At 45.1% G+C, this 17,401-nt stretch overlaps 1 protein-coding gene across 3 annotated transcripts in view; it reads right to left on the bottom strand.

Annotated features, from left to right (window-relative positions):
• Window positions 1-6,777, bottom strand: part of PPP1R12A (protein phosphatase 1 regulatory subunit 12A) — a 163,824-nt gene extending 157,047 nt beyond the window's left edge. For 2 of the 3 annotated variants that reach the window (XM_056574041.1, XM_056574042.1), the window contains exon 1: window positions 6,273-6,777. In XM_056574041.1, coding sequence (XP_056430016.1) covers window positions 6,273-6,509 — 237 coding nt within the window. In that variant the 5' untranslated portion in view covers window positions 6,510-6,777. The remainder of the gene's footprint in view (window positions 1-6,272) is intronic. The other variant, XM_056574040.1, reaches the window with a different exon arrangement.
• Window positions 6,778-17,401: the final 10,624 nt, after the last annotated feature.

Genomic DNA, 17,401 nt, shown 5'->3' with positions numbered 1-17,401 from the left:
CACAGGGTGGGGGAGGGGGAGACAGGCGGTAATACCGTGATAATAAAAAAAAATACGGTGATATTAAATTTTATGCAACACCGCCCAGCACTGCCAGAGATTACTATTATTCAAAACTTTTTTATCACCATTTATTTTTTAACCGTATATTTAAGTACGAAAAGGGAAGGTCAAAACTAAATTCCTATAAATCAAGTCAGTGTCTAAAGGTCAAGCAGGGCCCCTACTTCTCGTGTTTTATTTAAAGGGATTATCCAGGAAAAAAACTTTTCTATATATCATATTATATATACACTTTTAAAAAATCTCAATCCTTTCAGTACTTATGAGCTTCTGAAGTTAAGTTTGTTCTTTTCTGTCTAAGTCCTCTCTGATGACACCTGTCTTGGGAAACGCCCAGTTTAGAAGCAAATCCCCATAGCAAACCTCTTCTAAACTGGGTGTTTCCCGAGACACGTGTCAGAGAGCACTTAGACCGAAAAGAACAACCTTAACTTCAGAAGCTCGTAAGTACTGAAAGGATTAAGATTTTTTAATAGAAGTAATTTACAAATCAGTTTAACTTTCTGGAGCCAGTTGATATATATAAAAGAGTTTTTTTCCTGGAATACCCCTTTAATATAATATTCAGTGTGTAATATTATAAAGTCTGAAACTTGTCTTTATTTGTATCCCCCAAATTGTAAAGTACTACTGAATCTGTCGGAGCAATATAAATAATTCTTCCTGTGTGCACTAGTAAAGGGAGGGTGGACACATAGCTTCATGGTCAGCTAAGCGCTCCGCATTTAGATGCACAGTAAAACACTATATTGACCTTGACTGAAATCTCAGATTCCTTATGTTTGTGCGAGTCCAATCCTAGCTCGGCAGCTGTACACAAAGCTGTAGTGCAACTCGAGCCTGCCCGGCGCGCAGCACCTCATGCATTATCTCCCATTGCTAACCTGCCCTTATTTGGCCAACGCAGAGATTCCAATCTGCCGGCCACAAACATAACATACACAAAGCCTTCATACTGAGGAAAGTCAGCCACCGCCACTTACTGCATGGCAACGCACCACAAAGTCACCAGTGATGTTATGTGACCTTACATGAATGCACTGCAATCTAACAATGGCCGCCGGGCAAGAAGCGCTGTATTGCTGGAAGCTCTAAAGCAGTGTTTCCCAACCAGGGTGCCTCAAGGTGTTGCAAAACTACAACTCCCAGCATGCCTGGACAGCCTTTGGCTGTCCAGGCATGCTGGGAGTTGTAGTTTTGCAACATCTGGAGGCACCCTGGTTGGGAAACACTGCTCCAAAGGCTGTCCAGGCATGCTGGGAGTTGTAGTTTTGCAACATCTGGAGGAACCCTGGTTGGGAAACACTGCTCCAAAGGCTGTCCAGGCAAGCTGGGAGTTGTAGTTTTGCAACATCTGGACGCACCATGGTTGGGAAACACTGCTCCAAAGGCTGTCCAGGCATGCTGGGAGTTGTAGTTTTGCAACATCTGGAGGCACCCTGGTTGGGAAACACTGCTCTTAAGTGTTTTTACCTAGAATCCAGCATTCACAAGTGAACAGACACCTCTTATGCCAAGCTGATCGTTCTGTACAGCCATTTGTTAGGGTGCGTGCACACCACGTTTTTGCTATACAGTTCCAAGTTAAAAACCATACGGGACTGTATAGAAAAGCGTATGCATTGACTTAACATTGTAAACCGTTTGTCAAATGCATCATCCTTTTTAGTCTGTTTTGAGTCTTAAAGGGGTACTCCGGTGGAAATTTTTTTTTTTTTTTTTTTTTTAAATCAGCTGGTGCCAGAAAGTTAAACAGATTTGTAGATTACTTCCATTAAAAAATCTTAATCCTTCCAGTACTTATTAGCTGCTGAATACTACTGAGGAAATTCTTTTCTTTTTAGAACACAGAGCTCTCTGCTGACATCTCTGTCCATTTTAAGAACTGTCCAGAGTAGGAGAAAATCCCATAGCAAACATACGCTGCTCCGGACATTCCTAAAATGGACAGAGATGTCAGCAGAGAGCACCGTGCTCGTGATGTCAGCAGAGAGCTCTGTGTTCTAAAAAGAAAAGAATTTCTTCAGTAGTATTCAGCAGCTAAGTAGTACTGGAAGGATTAATTTACAAATCTGTTTAAGGCTGGGTTCACATCCCGTTTCCGCCCATAAGGGAGCGCATACGGCAGGGGGGAGCTAAAACCTCGCGCTCCTGTATGTAATTAATTTCAATGAGCCGGCCGGAGAGAAACATTCGGTTGGCTCATTTTTTGCGGCGTATGCGCTTTTACAACCGGACCTAAAACTGTGGTTGACCACAGTTTTAGGTCAGGGGAAAAAGTGGATACAGCACAAAAATTAGCCGACCGGACGGAACGTTTCACTCCGACAGGCTCATTGAAATGAATTACATACGGGAGCGCGAGGTTTTAGCTCTCTCCTGCCGTATGCGCTCCTGTATGGGAGAAAACGTGATGTGAACCCAGCCCTAACTTTCTGGCACCAGTTGATTAAAAAAATAAAAATAAAAGTTTTCCACCAGAGTACCCCTTTAACCTGTTAAGGACTAGGGGCATACCTGTACGCGCTGAGTCTGCTCCCATTCTATAAAGGTATACAGTGAAAAACCATATTAAACCGTATACTGTTTCTTAACATGGGAGTCAATGGGAACCGTACAAAACTGTATGTGCATACGGTTCCATCCAGTTTTCAACATACGATTTTTGACTTCACAGTTTTTTTTCCTTAGAATTTCAATCAAACAAGTGAAAAATGGAGTAAAAAGTTAAAACGTATACGTTTTTTCTTAAAAGACGGATGCAATCGGACAATTTTTCAAACTGTTTATGGCTTTTAACTGTAAACGGGTTGAAATTTGTACACACGTTTTGATACAGTTTAGTCCGGTTTTGAGGAATCCAAAAACCTGGTATGGGAACTGTATTGCAAAAATGTGGTGTGCATGATCCCTTACATCAGATTCCTCCTTTTAAAGAGTGACAGCAGGAAGGCCCTGCCATGACAGATCTCAGGGGTTGCCAGCACTACACCTGAATAGGTAGCGATGCCTGGGCATGACTAGGCAGGCCTGTCATTCAGAGGCATAAGCAAGATGGGTGACAACTGCTGTGGGGGCTGTAATCCCCAAAACTGGTACAATGAAGAGATGCCTAAGAAACTGCTTAACAGAATGAACAGAAGATAATTCTCTGTAGAGGGAAATACATTTTAATGGTGTATTCACACGTACAGTATTGTGCTGCAGGATTTTCTGCTACAGATTTCAATGTAAACTTTATGACTGAACACAGCTTGAAATCCTGCGCATCAAATACTGTACGTGTGAATAGACCCTTAACAAGTGCCTGAGAAGAAGCTCATATATAGCCTAGAACTTTATAAAATCAACGAAAAGCACATAACACAATCTAATCCAACCACATACAGGTATTGTGTCTTCTCTAGACACCGCCATCAACTCCATAACTAAAACCCAACAATATGGAGAAAGTGAATCTAAAGAATGAGTAAAACATGACAGTACCTTCAGAAAACACAAGGCCATCGCAGGAGCGGATAACTAGTGGGAGAACAGGTCATCTGACAAAATGGTCTGTCCCTTCCAGGGGGAACTGCCCACACCCTGCAATGTAACTTCAGACCTGATAATATAGTGATCACTGCACCGACTGTCTACCTCCCGCAATTTACCTTCAGACCTGTAGCGATACACAATGTACACCACAATGTACCCAAAAATGTGTATACAAAACATGATCGTTGCACCACTGGCCACAATGTACTCCTAGGACCACTGAAAATACACGATGGCGATCCCTGCACCCACAGACCTGTGACAATACACGATGGCGATCCCTGCACCCACAGACCTGTGACAATACACGATGGCGATCCCTGCACCCACAGACCTGTGACAATACACGATGGTGATCCCTGCACCCACAGACCTGTGACAATACACGATGGTGATCCCTGCACCCACAGACCTGTGACAATACACGATGGTGATCCCTGCACCCACAGACCTGTGACAATACACGATGGTGATCCCTGCACCCACAGACCTGTGACAATACACGATGGTGATCCCTGCACCCACAGACCCGTGACAATACATGATGGTGATCCCTGCACCCACAGACCCGTGACAATACACGATGGTGATCCCTGCACCCACAGACCCGTGACAATACACGATGGTGATCCCTGCACCCACAGACCTGTGACAATACACGATGGTGATCCCTGCACCCACAGACCTGTGACAATACACGATGGCGATCACTGCACCCACAGACCTGTGACAATACACGATGGCGATCACTGCACCCACAGACCTGTGACAATACACGATGGCGATCACTGCACCCACAGACCTGTGACAATACACGATGGCGATCACTGCACCCACAGACCTGTGACAATACACGATGGCGATCACTGCACCCACAGACCTGTGACAATACACGATGGTGATCACTGCACCCACAGACCTGTGACAATACACGATGGTGATCACTGCACCCACAGACCTGTGACAATACACGATGGTGATCACTGCACCCACAGACCTGTGACAATACACGATGGCGATCACTGCACCCACAGACCTGTGACAATACACGATGGCGATCACTGCACCCACAGACCTGTGACAATACACGATGGCGATCACTGCACCCACAGACCTGTGACAATACACAATGGCGATCACTGCACCCACAGACCTGTGACAATACACGATGGCGATCACTGCACCCACAGACCTGTGACAATACACGATGGGGATCCCTGCACCCACAGACCTGTGACAATACACAACGGTGATCCCTGCACCCACAGACCTGTGACAATACACGATGGCGATCACTGCACCCACAGACCTGTGACAATACACGATGGCGATCACTGCACCCACAGACCTGTGACAATACACGATGGCGATCACTGCACCCACAGACCTGTGACAATACACGATGGTGATCACTGCACCCACAGACCTGTGACAATACACGATGGTGATCACTGCACCCACAGACCTGTGACAATACACGATGGTGATCACTGCACCCACAGACCTGTGACAATACACGATGGCGATCACTGCACCCACAGACCTGTGACAATACACAATGGCGATCACTGCACCCACAGACCTGTGACAATACACGATGGCGATCACTGCACCCACAGACCTGTGACAATACACGATGGGGATCCCTGCACCCACAGACCTGTGACAATACACAACGGTGATCCCTGCACCCACAGACCTGTGACAATACACGATGGCGATCACTGCACCCACAGACCTGTGACAATACACGATGGCGATCACTGCACCCACAGACCTGTGACAATACACGATGGCGATCACTGCACCCACAGACCTGTGACAATACACGATGGTGATCACTGCACCCACAGACCTGTGACAATACACGATGGTGATCACTGCACCCACAATGTACCCCTAGGCCTGTGATTATAGGTGGTGTTTGATCACCGCACCCACTGACACGTAACACAATGCACCCCAACTTGTTATAACGTGAGATTGTGATCACTGCACCCACTTGCCACAATGTACCCCCAGACCTTGGGTGATATGGAAGGGTGATCACGGCACTTAATGTTTACGTCCCACAATGTATGCTTAGGCCTGTGATTATGGTGATCAGTGCACTCACTGCAGATATCCACAATGAACCCCAATACTGGTGTTGACTATACATGATGATCAGTGCACCCACCAGTGATATCCACAATGTATTCCAAGACCTGTGATTATAGAGATATTGATCAGTGCGACAACTGGAGATATCCACAATGTACCCAAAGACTGGTGATCACATGATAGGATAATCAGTGTACCCACAAAGTACCCAAAGACTGAGGATCACATGATAGGATGATCAGCGTACCCAAAGTACCGAAAGACTGGTGATCACATGATAGGATGATCAGCGTACCCACAATTATACAAGGTGATCAGTGCACCCAGTGATCTCCCCAATGTAAGGGACAGTGATCACTTGACACTAGCACAACTGCATACAAGCTGAGATTCCAGCTAAGCTGTGACGTGCTGCCCTGAATAGTGCCATGTAATAGGGTGCTGTGCGGTATGAGGACACTGATGACATCACACCTGGCAGCAGGTGACCCCACATTCCCTCCCTCTATCATCCATGGCCTGCCCCCGGTGAGCAGGGGCCTAGCAGCGGACGGAGGGGTGCTGTGTACCTGGTGCAGCGCCGTCAGCCCGTCCACATTGGCGTAGTTGATGTCAGCCCCCCGGTCCAGTAACTTGAGCACCTCGTCGCTGTCCCCGCTGGAGCAGGCTGCCAGGAACACGGCCCCATCGTCGAACTTCACTTTGGTCTTCTTCCGCTTGATGACGTGCGGCTCCAGGTCCGTCTCCGAGCCGATCCAGCGCTTGAGCTGCTCGTTCCTCTTCTGTTTAGCGTCCGCCATCTTCATTCCCTCCCCCCTCCCAGCCCCGGGTCCTTCCCTCCCTGAGTGGCGCTGCTGCCTTCCTCGGCGAGGTTCAGGTACAGGAGGGAGCGGAGGCCGCTCTACACCGCAGCCCCCGTGTCTCGGCCGAATCCGGGGCCCACACCCAACGCCTCTCTCACTGACACACAGACGTCTGCAGGCCCCGACCGGCTGCGCACACACAACGCGCGCCCGCGACGCTCATCTGCATATTCTCGCGAGAGAGGCCAAAGGCAGGACATATAGCTCTGGCACAAGCGCTCGCTACCACCGCCTTCGGAGTGGGGAGGGGCGAAGGGTGCGGAGATGTGCTGTGATTGGCTGCCGCCGCGATGACGTCATATCTGCCTTGTTTGGATGAGGATGAGTTGTTACTTGTAGTAAGAGGCAGTGGTTGTGCTGTGTACCGGGCAGGCGGCCAGCTGATCCTCCGATACGGCCAGCGCTGCTTCTCACGTAGTCTGCGGGACGTATTGTGTAGTCACACAGCTGGAAACTGTACTATAAGTGGATGGACCTGAATGTGACTGTGCTGTAAAGCTGGGGCTCCTGGGCCTGGACTACACTCTACAGGACAGCACATCGGTCAGCTGTGACAGGACTACAACTCCCATCACACTGCATGCTGGTCAAATGTGACAGGACTACAACTCCCACCACACAGCATGTAGGTCAGGAGTGATAAGACTACAACTCCCATCACACTGCATGCTGGTCAAATGTGACAGGACTACAACTCCCACCACACAGCATGTAGGTCAGGAGTGATAAGACTACAACTCCCATCACACTGCATGCTGGTCAAATGTGACAGGACTACAACTCCCACCACACAGCATGTAGGTCAGGAGTGATAAGACTACAACTCCCATCACAGCATGTAGGTCAGGTGTGACAAGACTACAACTCCCATCACACAGCATGTAGGTCAGATGTGACAGGACTACAACTCCCATCACACTGCATGCTGGTCAAATGTGACAGGACTACAACTCCCACCACACAGCATGTAGGTCAGGAGTGATAAGACTACAACTCCCATCACACAGCTTGTAGGTCAGGTGTGACAAGACTACAACTCCTATCACACAGCATGTAGGTCAGATGTGACAAGACTACAACTCCCATCACACAGCATGTAGGTCAGATGTGACAAGACTACAACTCCCATCACACAGCATGTAGGTCAACAGTGATAAGACTACAACTCCCATCACACTGCATGTAGGTCAGATGTGACAGGACTACAACTCCCATCACAGCATGTAGGTCAAGAGTGAGAAGACTACAACTCCCATCACACAGCATGTAGGTCAGATGTGACAAGCCTACAACTCCCACCACACAGCATGTAGGTCAGATGTGACAAGACTACAACTCCCACCACACAGCATGTTGGTCAGATGTGACAGGACTACAACTCCCATCATACAGCATGTAGGTCAGATGTGACAAGACTACAACTCCCATCACACAGCATATAGGTCAGGAGTGAGAAGACTACAACTCCCATCACCCAGCATGTAGGTCAGATGTGACAAGACTACAACTCCCATCACACAGCATGTAGGTCAGATGTGACAAGACTACAACTCCCACCACACAGCATGAAGGTCAGATGTGACAAGACTACAACTCCCACCATACAGCATTTAGGTCAGATGTGACAAGACTACAACTCCCATCACACAGCATGTAGGTCCGGAGTGAGAAGACTACAACTCCCATCACACAGCATGTAGGCCAGATGTGACAAGACTACAACTCCCACCACACAGCATGTAGGTCAGATGTGACAAGACTACAACTCCCACCACACAGCATGTAGCTCAGATGTGACAAGACTACAACTCCCATCACACAGCATGTAGGTCAGGAGTGAGAAGACTACAACTCCCATCACACAGCATGTAGGTCAGGAGTGATAAGACTACAACTCCCATCACACAGCATGTAGGTCAGATGTGACAAGACTACAACTCCCATCACACAGCATGTAGGTCAGATGTGATAAGACTACAACTCCCATCACACAGCATGTAGGTCAGGAGTGAGAAGACTACAACTCCCACCACACAGCATGTAGGTCAGGAGTGAGAAGACTACAACTCCCACCACACAGCGTGTAGGTCAGGAGTGAGAATACTACAACTCCCATCACACAGCATGTAGGTCAGGAGTGAGAAGACTACAACTCCCACCACACAGCATGTAGGTTAGGAGTGAGTAGACTACAACTCCCACCACACAGCATGTAGGTTAGGAGTGAGTAGACTACAACTCCCACCACACAGCATGTAGGTCAGGAGTTTTTGATCCGGCTGGGGGAGGGGAAAACCGTGCGCTCCCGTACCTCAGCCGGACCGACACTGAAATCCATTGACTTTAATGAGCCAACTGGAGTCACCATTTTACTCCGGTCGGCTCATTTTTGATCCGTATCTGGTTTTCTGATCGGACCTCAAACGGTAGTATACTAAGTTTTGAGGTTCGGTCAGTAAACCGGAAACGGGTCAAAAATGAGCCGACTGGAGTAAAACGGTGACTCCGGTCAGCTCATTAAAGTCAATGTTCAGCGTCAGTCCGCCTGGGGTACGGGAGCGCACGGTTTTCCCCTCCCCCAGCCGGATCCGGCACTCGTACAGTGAAAACGTGGTGTGCATGCACTCTTAGGGTCAGCAGTTTTTTTTTAAAGATTATGTATAAGGCGCTGTTCACACCATACATATAGACAAATGTATGCAACTTTTTGCCTAAGTTTTCGTTTTATTACATATACGTAAACCTCTTAAAGGGGTTGTTCAGCGAAAGAAAGAACCTATGTATGGTGTAAAAAATGGTATTATGCAAATTACTTATACAGTGACCTCTAAAGTTACAATATTTGGTTCCAGTGATTTGTAATACAAAAACAGATTGACCAATGCGCATCTAAGCGCCATTATCCTTTTTAAAGAACAAAGCAACGTGAAAATAAGTAAAGGTTTGCTCACCTTTCGGTGTTGTACTGAGCACCATAGATAGCTTGATTCCACAATAAGTGGTATGTTGAGGAGTGCAGCCTGCACTGGACACGTATCCAGCTGGTGGAGGACGGTCTTGTAGAATGCAAGGAGGGAGGAAAAACTTCCCTCGAAAATGTAGTGCCCTCAGTGGCGCTCTCCTCTTGATGTAGATAGGCTATTTGGTAAATAACCGTCAGGAGACGAACTTGATATAAAAATAACAAACCATTTATTTTACTAAAGCATGCCAAGGAACAACGTGTTTCGAGGTGCGGGACCCCGGTTCGTCAGGTTCTCTGATTGGGGGTTGGGTGTGACGTCCTTTTTATATGCACCCAAGCCTGTGAAAATCATGCAAAGATGTTAAACAACCTAAAAACATTCAATATAATCAAAAACAATGTATTCAATCAAAACAAATCCAAATCATGCAAATATTGTAAGCTCATTCTGTTATCATCAAAGTAATATAATAGTAATGGCAGGGATGCGTATAGTTTCAGTTCTTAGACCGCATTCACCTTGGCAGCTTGTCTGACAGGGTGTTCTGTCTGCGCGACCATTAGTGAAGCCTCTAGCTCCACATCCCGGTATCCCTTGACAGACATAAGTGTGTCCGGCAGCAGAACAGATGGGGATCGGCCCCTAAAATGTCATCAAAAATAGAAAAAAGCCAGAATTAAAGAAAAATAAGTAAATAACTAATACAGATAAGGCAAATTCTTACCCCCCAGGCGAGGGGGGTAAAGCTTTAATGGGGTACTCCACCCCTAGACATCTTATCCCCTATCCAAAGGATAAGGAATAAAATGTCTGGCCGGGGTATCGTGACATCACAGCCCCACCCCCTTGTGATGTCACGCCGTGCCCCCTCAATGCAAGCCCCCATTTTGGAAATTACACTCACTGAAGTATTGGGCAGTACTAAGTACTTTGAGATCATATTATGTGGCTGGAATCAGTGGAAACATTTCAGATGAGTTTTTTTTTTTTGTACATTCCTTCTGAAATGGAGGAAATGCACCCCAACATTTCTTACGCTGTTTGTCCCTTGTTAGGCATTACATCCACCTAGGCAATATTTTGTTGCGAGCCCACATGGTGGGACACAGAAGGAAAGGAGTGCCCTTGAGCTTTAAAGGAAAACTGTCATATGTTTTCTCCTGCACTATCCACAGGTACCGATGGATAGTGCGGCAGACGCTGAACATTTTGAGTCCTATCTTGCCCGGATACGCTGCGCCATTCGCCCGTTATAGCAGTTTTTCTGTATATTTAAATTAGCTGCTAACTGGCACCGACGGGGTTACTGCCTTCATCTGGCACTGTGACGTAACTGATGCCCGGCCCGCAGCACCGCCTGACTAATGAATATTCATATAATGTCTTACACTCTCCTTCTCATGCCGACCGATACTGCGCATGTGCGGGATTTCCTACTATACCCGGAAGCGGTCTTCAGCGCTGCTTCATTATATTGCTAATAGATGGTAGATATGAACATGCCTACAACCTTACTCCAGCGCTGCTTCATTATATTACTAATAGATGGTAGGCATGAACATGCCTACAACCTTACTCCAGCGCTGCTTCATTATATTGCTAATAGATGGTAGACATGAACATGCCTACAACCTTACTCCAGCGCTGCTTCATTATATTGCTAATAGATGGTAGATATGAACATGCCTACAACCTTACTCCAGCGCTGCTTCATTATATTGCTAATAGATGGTAGACATGAACATGCCTACAACCTTGCTCCAGCGCTGCTTCATTATATTGCTAATAGATGTTAGACATGAACATGCCTGCAACCTTACTCCAGCGCTGCTTCATTATATTGCTAATAGATGGTAGACATGAACATGCCTACAACCTTACTCCAGCGCTGCTTCATTATATTGCTAATAGATGGTAGATATGAACATGCCTACAACCTTACTCCAGCGCTGCTTCATTATATTGCTAATAGATGGTAGACATGAACATGCCTACAACCTTACTCCAGCGCTGCTTCATTATATTGCTAATAGATGGTAGGCATGAACATGCCTACAACCTTACTCCAGCGCTGCTTCATTATATTGCTAATAGATGGTAGACATGAACATGCCTACAACCTTACTCCAGCGCTGCTTCATTATATTGCTACTAGATGGTAGATATGAACATGCCTACAACCTTACTCCAGCGCTGCTTCATTATATTGCTAATAGATGGTAGACATGAACATGCCTGCAACCTTACTCCAGCGCTGCTTCATTATATTGCTAATAGATGTTAGACATGAACATGCCTGCAACCTTACTCCAGCGCTGCTTCATTATATTGCTAATAGATGGTAGACATGAACATGCCTACAACCTTACTCCAGCGCTGCTTCATTATATTGCTAATAGATGGTAGATATGAACATGCCTACAACCTTACTTCAGCGCTGCTTCATTATATTGCTAATAGATGGTAGGCATGAACATGCCTACAACCTTACTCCAGCGCTGCTTCATTATATTGCTAATAGATGGTAGACATGAACATGCCTACAACCTTACTCCAGCGCTGCTTCATTATATTGCTAATAGATGGTAGATATGAACATGCCTACAACCTTACTCCAGCGCTGCTTCATTATATTGCTAATAGATGGTAGACATGAACATGCCTGCAACCTTACTCCAGCGCTGCTTCATTATATTGCTAATAGATGGTAGACATGAACATGCCTACAACCTTACTCCAGCGCTGCTTCATTATATTGCTAATAGATGGTAGATATGAACATGCCTACAACCTTACTCCAGCGCTGCTTCATTATATTGCTAATAGATGGTAGGCATGAACATGCCTACAACCTTACTCCAGCGCTGCTTCATTATATTGCTAATAGATGGTAGGCATGAACATGCCTACAACCTTACTCCAGCGCTGCTTCATTATATTGCTAATAGATGGTAGACATGAACATGCCTACAACCTTACTCCAGCGCTGCTTCATTATATTGCTAATAGATGGTAGACATGAACATGCCTACAACCTTACTCCAGCGCTGCTTCATTATATTGCTAATAGATGGTAGATATGAACATGCCTACAACCTTACTCCAGCGCTGCTTCATTATATTGCTAATAGATGGTAGGCATGAACATGCCTACAACCTTACTCCAGCGCTGCTTCATTATATTGCTAATAGATGGTAGACATGAACATGCCTACAACCTTACTCCAGCGCTGCTTCATTATATTGCTACTAGATGGTAGATATGAACATGCCTACAACCTTACTCCAGCGCTGCTTCATTATATTGCTAATAGATGGTAGACATGAACATGCCTACAACCTTACTCCAGCGCTGCTTCATTATATTGCTAATAGATGGTAGACATGAACATGCCTACAACCTTACTCCAGCGCTGCTTCATTATATTGCTAATAGATGGTAGACATGAACATGCCTACAACCTTACTCCAGCGCTGCTTCATTATATTGCTAATAGATGGTAGACATGAACATGCCTACAACCTTACTCCAGCGCTGCTTCATTATATTGCTAATAGATGGTAGACATGAACATGCCTACAACCTTACTCCAGCGCTGCTTCATTATATTGCTAATAGATGTTAGACATGAACATGCCTACAACCTTACTCCAGCGCTGCTTCATTATATTGCTAATAGATGGTAGACATGAACATGCCTACAACCTTACTCCAGCGCTGCTTCATTATATTGCTAATAGATGGTAGACATGAACATGCCTACAACCTTACTCCAGCGCTGCTTCATTATATTGCTAATAGATGGTAGATATGAACATGCCTACAACCTTACTCCAGCGCTGCTTCATTATATTGCTAATAGATGGTAGACATGAACATGCCTACAACCTTACTCCAGCGCTGCTTCATTATATTGCTAATAGATGTTAGACATGAACATGCCTACAACCTTACTCCAGCGCTGCTTCATTATATTGCTAATAGATGGTAGACATGAACATGCCTACAACCTTACTCCAGCGCTGCTTCATTATATTGCTAATGGATGGTAGACATGAACATGCCTACAACCTTACTCCAGCGCTGCTTCATTATATTGCTAATAGATGGTAGACATGAACATGCCTGCAACCTTACTCCAGCGCTGCTTCATTATATTGCTAATAGATGGTAGACATGAACATGCCTACAACCTTACTCCAGCGCTGCTTCATTATATTGCTAATAGATGGTAGATATGAACATGCCTACAACCTTACTCCAGTGCTGCTTCATTATATTGCTAATAGATGGTAGACATGAACATGCCTACAACCTTACTCCAGCGCTGCTTCATTATATTGCTAATAGATGGTAGACATGAACATGCCTACAACCTTACTCCAGCGCTGCTTCATTATATTGCTAATAGATGTTAGACATGAACATGCCTGCAACCTTACTCCAGCGCTGCTTCATTATATTGCTAATAGATGGTAGACATGAACATGCCTACAACCTTACTCCAGCGCTGCTTCATTATATTGCTAATGGATGGTAGACATGAACATGCCTACAACCTTACTCCAGCGCTGCTTCATTATATTGCTAATAGATGGTAGACATGAACATGCCTACAACCTTACTCCAGCGCTGCTTCATTATATTGCTAATAGATGGTAGACATGAACATGCCTACAACCTTACTCCAGCACTGCTTCATTATATTGCTAATAGATGGTAGACATGAACATGCCTACAACCTTACTCCAGCGCTGCTTCATTATATTGCTAATAGATGGTAGACATGAACATGCCTACAACCTTACTCCAGCGCTGCTTCATTATATTGCTAATAGATGGTAGACATGAACATGCCTACAACCTTACTCCAGCGCTGCTTCATTATATTGCTAATAGATGGTAGACATGAACATGCCTACAACCTTACTCCAGCGCTGCTTCATTATATTGCTAATAGATGGTAGACATGAACATGCCTACAACCTTACTCCAGCGCTGCTTCATTATATTGCTAATAGATGTTAGACATGAACATGCCTACAACCTTACTCCAGCGCTGCTTCATTATATTGCTAATAGATGGTAGACATGAACATGCCTACAACCTTACTCCAGCGCTGCTTCATTATATTGCTAATAGATGGTAGACATGAACATGCCTACAACCTTACTCCAGCGCTGCTTCATTATATTGCTAATAGATGGTAGACATGAACATGCCTACAACCTTACTCCAGCGCTGCTTCATTATATTGCTAATAGATGGTAGATATGAACATGCCTACAACCTTACTCCAGCGCTGCTTCATTATATTGCTAATAGATGGTAGACATGAACATGCCTACAACCTTACTCCAGCGCTGCTTCATTATATTGCTAATAGATGGTAGACATGAACATGCCTGCAACCTTACTCCAGCGCTGCTTCATTATATTGCTAATAGATGGTAGACATGAACATGCCTACAACCTTACTCCAGCGCTGCTTCATTATATTGCTAATAGATGGTAGATATGAACATGCCTACAACCTTACTCCAGCGCTGCTTCATTATATTGCTAATAGATGGTAGACATGAACATGCCTACAACCTTACTCCAGCGCTGCTTCATTATATTGCTAATAGATGGTAGACATGAACATGCCTACAACCTTACTCCAGCGCTGCTTCATTATATTGCTAATAGATGTTAGACATGAACATGCCTGCAACCTTACTCCAGCGCTGCTTCATTATATTGCTAATAGATGGTAGACATGAACATGCCTACAACCTTACTCCAGCGCTGCTTCATTATATTGCTAATGGATGGTAGACATGAACATGCCTACAACCTTACTCCAGCGCTGCTTCATTATATTGCTAATAGATGGTAGACATGAACATGCCTACAACCTTACTCCAGCGCTGCTTCATTATATTGCTAATAGATGGTAGACATGAACATGCCTACAACCTTACTCCAGCGCTGCTTCATTATATTGCTAATAGATGTTAGACATGAACATGCCTACAACCTTACTCCAGCGCTGCTCCGCACTAATGAAGCAGCGATGAAGACCGCTTCCGGGTATAGTAGGAAATTCCACACATGTAAGTATCGGCCGGGATGAGAAGGAGAGTGTAAGACATTATATGAATATTCATTAGCCGGGCGGTGCTGCGGGCCGGGCGGCAGTTACGTCACAGTGCCAGATGAAGGCAGGAACCCCGTCGGTGCCAGTTAGCAGCTAATTTAAATATACAGAAAAACTGCTATAACGGGCGAACGGCGCAGCGCATCCGGGAAAGGTAGGACTCAAAATGTTCAGCGTCTCTCGCACTATCCATCGGTACCTGTGGATAGTGCGGGAGAAAACATATGACAGTTTCCCTTTAAGGAATACTTTATATACATTTTAGGTCCCACTCCATGCCTGCAAAGTATTAGAGCTGGCAGAACCATACAGCACCTCTCAATTGACTTCATTTTGGAAATGAAACCTCCTGAACAGGGACATAGGAGACGGGGGGATGGATCCCCCCCCAGGAATTCAGGGTGGGGGACCGATAATAGTTTGATCCCCGCCGCCGCTGCCGCGACTATTAATGAGTGCAGTGAAGAAATACCTCCTTCTTCTGCAGGCCCCTACAATGCCTGCAGCCTGCCCATAGTAATTAATTTCTGTCACTTTAAGGGAATGAGGCATTCTGGATGATGAGTAGTGTTGCTCGCGAATATTCGCAATGCAAATTTTATTCGCGCATATCGCATATTCGTGAATTTGCGAATATTCGCGAATATAGCACTATATATTCGTAATTACGAATATTCTTTTTTTTTTTTTTCTTTTTTTTTGTTTTTCACAGTACACATCACAGTGATCACCCCTCTCTGCTTCCAGCTTGTGTGGTGTAAAGAAGGCTGTAATACTACTGTGTGAGACTGGCGTGCGAATTTTCGCATATGCGAATATTTGCATATACTAATTTTCGTATTTGCGAATTTTCACTTATGTTAATTTTGGTTTATGATAATTTTTGCATATGCTAATTTTCGCATACGCGACTTTGCGCATATGCGAAAATAAAACGCGAATATTACGAATATGCGAATTTAGCGAATATATGACGAATATTCGTCCATATATTCGCGAAACATCGCGAATTCGAATATGGCCTATGCCGCTCAACACTAGCGATGAGCCGACGTGCCTGTGCGCAGCTACGTTACTGCAGCGTAGCGCTACTTGCCCGCCAAAGAGGAGCTGTGAAGAAGTAGTAAATCTGGTGAAGAGACTCCAAAAGGTAAGCTCCAGCTATTAATCTTAGAAATATGGCTGCAATTATATTTCTCACAGGAATCATCACTCAGCTTTCCTAGTAGGAAAGTTGAATGATGATTCCTGTGAGAAATAACAGGAATCATCATTCAGCTTTCTTACTAGAAAAGCTGAGTGATGATTCCTGTGAGAAATATAATTACAGCCATATTTTTTTCACCCAGCTTTCCTAGACTTTGGGAACAGCAAAGTTTGCCTAAATATGTGTTACCCCATATTTAGGCAAACGTTGCCGTTTGGAAGTCTAGGAAAAGCTGGGTGAAAAAATATGTCTGTAATTATATTTCTCACAGGAATTATTCATGTGAGAAATATAATTGCAGCCATATTTTTTTTCACCCAGCTTTCCAAGACTCCGGAACAGCAAAGTTTGCCTAAATATGTGTTACCACATATTTAGGCAAACTTTGCTGTTCGGAAGGCTAGGAAAGCAGGGTGAAAAAAATATCTACCTATGGGGAAGAGGGGGGTAACTGCGTTTACCTATGGGGAAGATGTTGTTACCACATATATAGGCAAACTTTGCTGTTCCGAAGTCTA

The sequence above is a fragment of the Hyla sarda genome, chromosome 4 (assembly GCF_029499605.1).
Source record: "Hyla sarda isolate aHylSar1 chromosome 4, aHylSar1.hap1, whole genome shotgun sequence".
NCBI lineage: Eukaryota > Metazoa > Chordata > Amphibia > Anura > Hylidae > Hyla > Hyla sarda.
The sequence above is the reverse complement of the archived record's forward strand: the minus strand, read 5'-3'. Positions and strand labels throughout refer to the sequence as shown.